The following is a 9965-nucleotide window of genomic DNA, read 5'->3' on the forward strand; positions in this document are numbered from 1 at the left end:
GGCAGCTGCTATCTCTCTGTCATCCAGGTCTGAATATTGACACGAGTGGTTTGTAAAAGAGAGGGACCGGCTGTCCAGGACCCTGCAGCACAGCCAGCAGCACAGTGGGACTGCAGACTGGGGGGAACTGGGAGGAATGGAAGCCAACAGTAACTTTCACTCCGACGAGCCCCCCCTCTGGCTCCTAGAGATGGGTGATGAAAGTCGGGGCTGAGCTGGGCAGGGGGAAAACTGTGCAGTGCGAGAGCCACGAGAGACGGCTGTAGGGGGTGTGTCAGATTACTTTGCGCTGGGAGAAGCCCATGCTGGCACCTTGGGGTCCCTCTCGTGCTGCTAGAGGGGATGGCTTTGATGACGGTCCCGGGAGGGTGCCCGGGTGACGGAGTACCACAGAACGAGCCTTATCCCCGGCAGGGCTCATCGGAGCCTCGGGCGGCCCCACGGCCTCCACGCAGCCCCATCACACCTGTAGCCTGTCCCCAGAGGATGGGGTACGATGGCTGGCTGCCATGGTGCCAGCCGCAGGGCAGCCCCACCGCGACTCCCCCGGGCTGTCCCACGGGTGACCCCGTTCGCCACGCCACCCTCTGCGGTGTCACCGCCGGGCTGCCGCCGTCGGGATTGAGCACCAGCAAAAAGGCCGGGAGAGACCAGCCCCCCCTCCTTCCCCGCTCCCCCCAAACCTCAGCCCGAGGGTGACGTCATGGTGGGGGAGGGGCGGGCAGGGGGAGGGGACCCCCGCACTTCCCTGTCCCCCTGCACGCTGCGCAGCGCGGGGGCCGGGCCGGCCAGCCCCGACGGGGCGGCCCCGGGGGCGGGGGGGTTCTGCCGTGCTATCCCCACCCCCGGGGGGCGGCTCCTCGTGTGCGTGTCTGTGTGTATGTGTGTGTGTGTGTCTGTGTGTCTGTGTGTCTGTGTGTCTGCGTCTGTGTGTCCCCTCCCGCCCCCGCAGCGCTCCCACCCCGGGGGGACGGTCCCGGCTGCCGCCCCCATCGCCACCACACGGGGCAGGAGGAACGCGGGGAGCGGGGGGGGGGAGTTTCTCGGCGATTTATGGGGCGGGGGGACACGGGGAGAGCGGGTAAATCCAGCCTGTGATGCCTATAAATGGCGCTCCTCTTCCAAGGTGCACATTTATAAAAAAAAAATAAGAAGGGGGGAAAAAAACCCGGCCGGTGTCATCCCCCCACGTCAGGGCCGGTGGTGGGCGTGAGGCTGTACTTCCTCCGCCCCCTCCTAATGGAGCGAACCATTCCCAGCCAGCCTTCCTCGCCCTCTCCCGCTGCCTCCCTCTTCCTCTCCTTCTCCTCTTGTCTCCCCCCCTTGTCTGCAAAGTCCTCCGCTGCTCGGAACTTGTTGGCAATGTCTATTTTTCAGCTTTCCCCCACGTTCTCCAAAGTAACTATTTAAAGATCTGCAGCCGCAAATGGTTTTACTAAATGTAGGATGGGACTTAAGTTGAACGGCAGTTATATTTCTCTGATCCTTGCTGTACAGATAGGTAAGTGGACTGCCAAATTCCGTGTCAAGTTGTGCGCACCCCAGCCCGGCTGATGCATGCAGGAGCGGAACGTCGGGATAACCCTCTCGGGGGGCCGCGGCGCGGGGCGGCGGCGGCGGCGGGACCCCGCTCTCCGCTCCCCGCGTTCCCTTCGCGGCGGCAGCTTCGCGTTCCGGCACGCTGTCAAGGCAGGGGAGTCCGCAGGAAAGGGAGCCGGTTTCTGATTTCTCGTAAACCACTTTTGGTTTTCGTTTTCCTGAAGCGGTGCATGCTCACTCATAATTCGCTTTTTATTTTTCCCTCCGCCTCTTCTTCCTTCTTTTCCCTCCTTTTCTCTCTGTCCCCAAGAGCGGTTGCGTTTGTATCTGGTTTTCGGATGTCCCCTTCATTCCCTTCCACTTACAGTTTGGTGACTCCGGTGCTAAGAAATTTTCCTCCTCTCCCCGAGGGACAGAGAAATAAGAACGGGCACAAAATGTCTTGCGAGAGATCTAGCCGGAAAGTTTTTTTGCAGAAAATCAGGGGCACAAGCGAAGGTCTCCCTTTGGGAACCAGAACGTTTTCCCATTTGTAGAGCATCTTAAAACCAAAGAAAACCCATCACTAAATTAAAGGAAATAATCAACTCGAATGCAGTGATTAAACAAATAAAAATGACTTTTAAAAATCGCGGAGTCCCACCGCCCAGTCGTTAATTTTGTGCTTGGAGAAGACCTGTCAAAAATCGAGCAGGTCCAAAAAATTTCTATATATGCTGTTACTTAAAATAGAACAGGTTTCTTTCCATGCCGGTGTGTATTTTGTGTGCTTGTTGCCGGTTTTGTTCAATATCTTGGGGATTTTTCAGGTTGCTTTTGTTGGTTTGCTCTCGTGTTCATTTAATACGTTTCTTTCCTGAGATTTTTTTTTTTAGTTACGGACATTAGACCATCTCCAAGTTAATGACTACTTTGGTCCTATATAGGCAAATTTTAAAGATTACTGCTGGATATGTAGATTCCCGAGCATGATCCCAAACAGGGTTTAAATGAAAGGGGGATTAAAGCACGTTTTTTATTATCTAGACTATCAGGTGTGAAGAGCCCTTTGAAAATATTTTCCTGCAAAGGAATTCTGATACAATTAAAAAAAAAAAAAAAAAATCTCGCATTGCTATTTAGAGATCCTTTTGCTCGGTCACACTCCTCTCCAGAAAACCTCTGCAGAATTTTATGGGTTACAAAGAAAGAAGAGCGGGGGGGAAAGGATTTTTAAAAGAAGGGGAGAATTAGAAAGGGAGGCAAAAAAACCCTTGAACATTTATTCATCTAATGGGGGGGGAAGAAATAGTGCAACGAAATGTTGACCTCTGGGAAATGTGGTTAAATGATGCAAACCCCTACATTCGTATTACCATTCCATTATAAATAAGGCTGAACTCTTCACACGGTCAGTTTTTGTACTGTCACAGAAAGACGGGGGAAGGCTTTATTTGGATGCTATCCTTAATTTCAGTCCTTGCAATTTTTGTTTGTGTTCGTTCATTCATTTGGAGGAGGAGGAAGATTTTCTTTCGGTTGTGTTTATTTGGTTCAGCCTAGGATGGATTTTATTTCAAATTTTAAAAGGCAGCTAGAGTCGCTGGGAAATGCTGTTCCCGGGCTGGCATGAGCATGAGCAGTCGTTTGGAAAGTTACCCCCAAATATTGCTGCACACCGTGGGGATGGTGGCGGTGCGGTGGCTTTGCGGTGCCAGTAAAGGGGACAGCTTTGAAGCTGGTGGAGGGCTTTTCTCCTCTCTGCTCCTCCTTCGGTATTTAGGGTAACCTTCCCCCACCTCCTCCACACCTCCCCACCCCCGGAATCAGCTTCTGGTTGCCGGTGTGGGGTTTGGGAAGGGCCACTGGCTTTGCCCCGTCCCCGGTAAGGGCTCGTGTGAAATGGATGCTCGGCTCGTTTCCAAAATGTCTATGCACAGGGACTTAAAAAAAAAAAAAAAAAAAAAAAAAAAAAAAAAAAAAGGAGGGGGGGCGGGAGGGGGGGAATTTATTTATTTAGGATTTAAGCATAGGAGATTGGAGCTGTCCGAAATCCCTGGCATTTTGGGAGATGACCGAGTTGGGGGCTGGGGTGGGCTAAGTCTCCGCGGAAGGGACAGGAGGGATAGACCAGTCGCAGGACTGGGAGAACGGGGAATGGGTTTCGGGAGGGGGCCCGGTCCGTCACGAAGGGCTCCTGCGGTCCTGCTGCATTGCACATTGCTGCACACTGCTGTCTTTGAATGGGGTGCGGGGTGTGGAAGGTCGTGGCAACGGCAAGGCACCAACGACCTAGTTCATGAGAAATCCCGTTGTCTTCGAGCCAGACAGGAGCCTTGTCTATCCGCTTTTGCTTTTTTCCTTTTTTTTCCCCTTCCTTTATAAATATATAATTTTTTTTTAATTTATTGGCGGGGTTTGGGGCAGCTTAGAACCGGGGATACCCCGTGAGGAGGCAGCAGCACGGGCAGACAGGGCCAGGCTGCCCCTCGGGGGCGAGGGATGCTCGGCTCGCCACTGGTCCCAAACGTGACCCCCGCCACCCCCCCTCCCCGGCCCCAGCCTGGGGCAGGGCTCCTCTCCGAACCCCGGATTTTCAGCAAAGCCCGACACTTTTTTGTAGAAATTCGTGGCAACTCCCCCTCCGCTGTAGCTGCTGGAGCGAGATGGCGCGGGTTTTATAGGACATGGTTTTACCCTCGGGATGGTCTTCGGTTCTTCTCTATTTGTTTGCCTGGCTTTTTTTTTTTTTTTTTTTTTTTTCTCTCTATCGTAGCCAATGTCTGGAGCCTGCTGGGGGTTTGATGTGGCGGCTGGTGCTGGTGCTGGTGTGTGTGCGTGTGTGTGTGTGTAGAGGGGAGTGGCCACCAAGTCATGTTAGCGATGAATCAAACGGCAAGAGGAGGATTTGGGTTGAAACAGTCTCTTTTGGAGTCAGCCATTTAGCTTGTAACCGGTACCCGGCAAGGAAACACACACACACATACACCCCGTCACAGCCATTCCCTGGGGACACGGCGCGGGAGGTGTCCCCACCCGACGCCCCGCGGTGTGGGCGGCAAGGGGCTCCTCCTCAAGGGACGGGGGAAGCCCCTTCCCGCCCCCGCTGGCCACAGCGACATCCCCCAGGCCTAGGGACACCGCGGCGTCCCCAGCTCCCGCCACGGGCAGGAGAGCGGCTGGCAGCCAGTGCCTCGCCGTGCCGGGCGGCTGCGGGCATGTGCGGGATGCCGTGCGGCGGCACAGGCCTGCCGCGGGTCCCGCGCCCCGTGCCGTGCCGTGCCCTCTCGGGGCACGCAGGAGGAGCCCGTAACTCATTTTCCTCCCGCGTTTGCAAGCGATTGTTCTCGTGTTGGTTCCTGTTGTACAGAACCGAATTCCCCTGGCTAGAGCCATCCCGGAGCATGCCTGGGCTGCCCGGCAGCTTTGGGGGAGCGGGGCTCACCCCAGCCGGGTCCCGCTCTGCCGCCCCGAACACAGGCACGGCCGGGTCGGCACTCCCGCAGCTGTCTGCGTGATTTCGCGCTCCCTTCTTTGAGTGTCTCTATCGCAGCTCTTTCTAGTGATTTTTTTTTTTGTTAGTATTATTTTTAATTTAATTTTTTTTCCCGCTGCGCCTTGCACGGTGTTTGCCCAGCGACCTGGGCAACAGGGGCGTGTGCGTGTGCGTGCGCCTGCGTTTGTAAGGAGAAACGCTCCTGCTGCTTTCAGGAGGAATTTTCTAACAAAGGATCAAGTCCGGGGAGAAGCAGGCAGCGCATCTTCACCTCCCCTCCTCCTCTCCCCTTAAAGAAAAAAAGGGAGACAAAAGATATGAAAAAAAGAAATACTGAAAGCAGCGTCGCTAATCCACAAATACCGAACCCTCCGGTACTAAAAAAGCAAAGGGCGAAGAGCCCCTGGCTCACCTCCTCGAGTGGCGAGCCTGGCTCGGTCCCACCGCCCTTCTCCTGCCCCAGGTCGCGCTTTTAGCAAGGGCTGGGGGCGGGCGGGGGGAGGAGAAGGGAAGAGGCTAGTCGGGGCCAGGGGCGGAGGGCCGGGGGCGGGGGCCGGCGGTGCTGACCTGTGCCCCTGCCCCCGCAGCGTACCTGGTGCAGGCGGTGAGAGCGGCGGGGCGGTGCGATGCGGTCTTTAGGGGCTTCTCGGATTGTTTGCTGCGGCTGGGCGATAACATGGCCAACTACCCGCAGGACCTGGACGACAAGAGAAATCTCCAAACGATCTGCGCGTAGGTCTTTCCTCTCTTCCTCGGGGTCGCTGGGGGAGAACGGGGGTCACCCGGGGCTGGGCAAGGGGGGCGAGGCTGAATGGTGGCGGGAAGGAGGGAAGGAACAAAAGTAACGCAGGGTTTACGCTTTGGGGTTGGATTCTCCGCTCCAGGGTCCCTCCAAGCTCACTGCCACGGGGACAGGCCGGGCTTGGGGAACAGCGAAGTCTGGCGGGAATTTTTACAACGTCTTTTATTTTTCTTCTATTTTTTTGCCTCAATGAATCTGAGGCGGATTTTTTGCTGGTTTGTTTTCTTGGGTTTTTTTTTTTTTTCCCCTACTTAGCTCCTCTTTCATATTCTTTCCCTTCCCCCGATCTGCACTGGGGTGCTGACATTAGCCGCCCGGGGATCGTTATCCCTTTCCTTATTGCTGCCTGTGGGACACGCTCACCGCCGGGCTCCGGGCTCCCCCCGAGGCCGGGGCGAGGCTGCCCACCCCGGCTGGGCACAGCCAGCTCTGGGGAGGCTGCTCCTCGAAAAACAAAACGTAATTAAAAAGGGAAGAGCACTGTCATGATATGAATCGTCCAGTGGCAGAGAGGCGGCCGTCCCAGCGCCAGCTCTCTTCTGCCACCTCCATGGCCCCGGAAAAACCCATTTGCCCCCAGTTTCGCCCTGCTCCTGGCACAGAGGGGGCAAGAAGGAAAGGGCAAAGATAAAGGGGAGTAAAATAATAATAGTAATAATAGTAATAACAATGATAAAAGCAATAACAGCAACAACAGCAACAAAAATATTAAGAGGAGAAAAAGAGCTCGCCTCTCAAAATCGTGTCCAGCACAGGGAGGAAGACACGGCATTTTCGATATGTCTGGGAGGAAAAAGGAAAAAAACGCCACAAAACAAAAAAACCCAAACCCAAACCACATATACAAAAAAAAAAAAAAAAAAGAAAAAAGAAAAAAAAAAGAAAAGATAAGTTGCAGCACAGGGTGTTTTCCCCGTTTCTCGGTGCAAAATCCCCCCGTTAAAAAAAAAAAAAACCAACCAAAAAAAAAAAAAAAAAAAGAAGAAAAGAGAAATCTTTAGAAACGAGATAGTATCTTTACACATAAATAAGTTTGGAATAGTTTGGGGTTTTTATTTTGCTCCGCAAAAATCAGGAAACAAAAGACATGAAATAGGAAGGTGAGAAGGAAAGGAAAAGGAAAAAGGGAAGGGGAAGGAAAGGGAAAGGGAAGGAAAAAGAAAGGAAAGGAAAAAGAAAGGAAAGGAAAAAGAAAAAGTGTGAAGAGACTCTGTAACACTCCTCCCTCCCTACCTAGAGATTTCTGAGTCAAACACCTAAAAAGGCTGGCACCTCTCTGTAAATGCTGGGCTGGGGTTTACTTGGTGTCCTGCAACAGAAATAAATACCCGGGGCAGCAGCGTCCTGATATGGTATCTTGTGCCCTCGAGTGCCAGACCAGATGTGATCCTGAACTCTAAAAAAACTCTTTTCCAGAAAAGACCCTTTTCCCGACCACCTCCCACCATCCGATTGCCTTCACCCTGTGCTGGGATGTGTATTGAAAGAAGATGGTGAAAGATTTAATTTTCCTTTGGGAGATGCAATTACAGCAGAAATACTGCAGGAGAGGCACACTCTCAGACTCAGGCTTCTCAGTATCTCATTATTTATTACAAATGTAGCAAACATTGGGAGTCTACAACCAGCTTAGAGTGCTCATAAATTAGAGGCAGCAGGACTACTTTGGAAAAAAAATAAAAAGGAAAAGAAAGAAAATCAAGACCCAGTTTCGCAGACGTCTGCCTTGAGGCGTGGGGGAAATTGAAGGCAGATTCGGGGTGGTTTTCGGTAACTCAGACATGGAGAGGAAAGATCCTCCAGTACCCTCCCTATGCGGTCCATGGGACGACGGGTGCCTGCCCCGGCGACAAACTCCGCTCCAGCCCCAGTGAAGAAAGGAATTGGGGGAAAAAAAAAAAAAAAAAAGAGGAAAATTTCTGCTAATAGCTGGAAATTATCCTAGGAAAGCGAATCTCTTCCCTGCCGCGGGAAGACCCCTGGCCGAGGATCAGGGGTCCCTCCCGCTGCCCTGCTGCGGATCGGTGCGAGGCGCCCAGAAGCGGAAGATGTTCTTTCTTCCTTCTCCCACCCTTCCTGCTTCTCCTACTCTTCCTCCTTGAGCTTTTCCTTCAGTAACGGCCTTTTCCCGCCCCGGGGAATCCCTCCCGAGGGTTTCTGCCCGCCGCACCCGAAAGTGCGCCTTTCCCTCCCCCGTCTGCCCGCTGCCACCGGTGACGAGAAGCCCTCGGGACGAGCCCGCGGGCCCCTTGGCTGGCTCCTGGCAGCCGAGGGGGGCAGGTCCCTTCCTCCCGTCAGGCAAAGACCCCTCCGCCAGGGACCCAGCAGAGCAATTTTTGCAGCACCCTGACAGGGCTGGTGCCGAAGGCGGGGTTGGGGATGGGGGGGGGACCCCCGAATCCTCAGCCAGCGGCTCCTCCCCGCCGGCCCAGCCTCCCTTTCAGGCATGCCCGGCTGGCTCCGCCGGCGGGAGGAGGGGGCGGCGGGCCCGAGGGGCGGGCCCCCTCCCCGGGAAGGTGGGTGCGTGCCTGTTTTGACGCCGGCTGCTCTCCCTTCCTGCAGGTACTGGGATGATTTCCACGCCTGCACCCTCACAGCGCTCACCGATTGCCAGGAAGGAGCGACAGACCTCTGGGAGAAATTGAGACGGGAATCCAAAAACCTCGATTTCCAAGGCAGCTTATTTGAACTGTGCGGAGGCGGCAGCGGCGCGGCACCGTCCCTCCTGCCGCCGGCCTTGCCCCTGCTGCTGGCGGCTCTGTGGGCCGCCCTAATGACCTGGCTGCCTTTCTAGGGGAGCGAGCACACTCACACCCACACCCTCTCCATGTGCTGGATCTATAGAGGAAGTGTCCATCCGTTGCTTTGGGGACGTTGTGCTTTTCTGTGGTTGATGATGATGATGATGGTGGTGGTGGTGGCTGATGATGGTGAAACACCCATGTAGGACTGTGGAAGCGTTCTCCCTTTTTTTTTTTTTTCCTTTTTTTTTTTTTTTTTTTGTGTTTTATTTGCCAAATCTTACCAAACAGGCAGCGGCGCGCAGCCCAAATCGGACCTCAGCTTTACTATCGCTTCGAATCAAAAATAGAGAAAAATATAAAGAAACTAACTCGAGCCCTCGTTGTGCAAACGCAATCTCAGGAACGGCTCTGGGCCACCTACTGCTAAGGCTGTAACCGGCCGGGTACCTCCCGGCGAGCCACGGGCTCCGCTAAAAATGTGGCAGTGTGCGAGGCGAGAACAAAAACCGCAGACAGGAAAAGGCACTGGCGAGAAATCCAAGGTAGATGTCCACGTGTGAAGCATATGGTGAATAATTCACAATCTCTCATCTTTCCTCCACAGTCGCTTGTTTTTTTTGGTCATTCCACTGGAAAAAAAAATTAAAAATAAATAAAAAAGAACATTTTTCCTCAAGGGGAAAAGAGAGCGAGAGAGGGAGAGAAAGAGAGGGAAACGAACAGCTAAGGAAGGAAGGAAGGAGCAAGAGAAAGAAAGACGTATCTAAATGCCCGGAGGAATGAAGGAATGCTGCTAACATCTCTGAGAGTTTATCTTTACTTGCTGTTCGAAGGCATCTTTCCGAATTCACTGCCTTTATTTTTTCCTCCTCTTTGTTTTAGATGTTACACATAACAGTAAAATACCTGAATATCCAACCGTAGAGATCACAAAAAGGGGGCTTAAATGTAAACTTAAAGGAAAAAAAAAAATAACAACAGCAAAACGATTTTGAAAAAAAAAGAGCCTTGATTTTAAAAGAGAAGAAAAATGTAATTTAAACAGAAGTTTATTATAAAGTCAATTCAGCAAAAAATAACAAAAAAAGATTTGCTACAAAGTATAGACAGAAGTATAAAATAAAAATTATTGTTTGAAATGAGGGTGTCGTCCTTTTTATAAAACATACCTAGAGAATCTTGGAAAGGACAAGGCTTTTAAGGCAAGGAAGTCTAAATCTTGAACCCATCCCTTGACGAACACAGCAATTTCAGTTCAAACAAGGACAGGGTGCCTCAATCGCTTAGTCGAAGCCCTTCTCTCTCTCTCTTTTTTTTTTTTTTTGCTTTTTTCCCCCCCTCTTTTTATTTTCCCCTTTCTTTTGCTCCTTATAAATATGCTATAAATCCTCCCACCCTCCTCCTC

The 9965-nt window shown here is 52.7% G+C and overlaps 1 protein-coding gene across 1 annotated transcript; it reads left to right on the forward strand.

Annotated features, from left to right (window-relative positions):
• The first annotated feature begins 1036 nt into the window (after nt 1-1036).
• NRN1 (neuritin 1) lies at nt 1037-9699 on the forward strand. Its single transcript, XM_059853159.1, has 3 exons — nt 1037-1501; nt 5602-5746; nt 8379-9699. The coding sequence occupies exons 1-3, from the start codon at nt 1447-1449 to the stop codon at nt 8608-8610; spliced, it is 432 nt and encodes a 143-aa protein (XP_059709142.1). The 5' UTR covers nt 1037-1446; the 3' UTR covers nt 8611-9699.
• The last annotated feature ends 266 nt before the right edge of the window (nt 9700-9965 follow it).

Source organism: Haemorhous mexicanus, chromosome 1, assembly GCF_027477595.1.
Source record: "Haemorhous mexicanus isolate bHaeMex1 chromosome 1, bHaeMex1.pri, whole genome shotgun sequence".
Classification (NCBI taxonomy): Eukaryota; Metazoa; Chordata; class Aves; order Passeriformes; family Fringillidae; genus Haemorhous; species Haemorhous mexicanus.

Excerpts from the sequence above, each read along its gene's own strand:
- NRN1 (XM_059853159.1), top strand. The coding sequence starts at position 1,447 with ATGGGACTTAAGTTGAACGGCAGTTATATTTCTCTGATCCTTGCTGTA. Across the intron at positions 1,502-5,601 it reads GATCCTTGCTGTACAGATAG|CGTACCTGGTGCAGGCGGTG; the intron begins GTAAGTGGACTG and ends CTGCCCCCGCAG. Across the intron at positions 5,747-8,378 it reads AATCTCCAAACGATCTGCGC|GTACTGGGATGATTTCCACG; the intron begins GTAGGTCTTTCC and ends CCCTTCCTGCAG.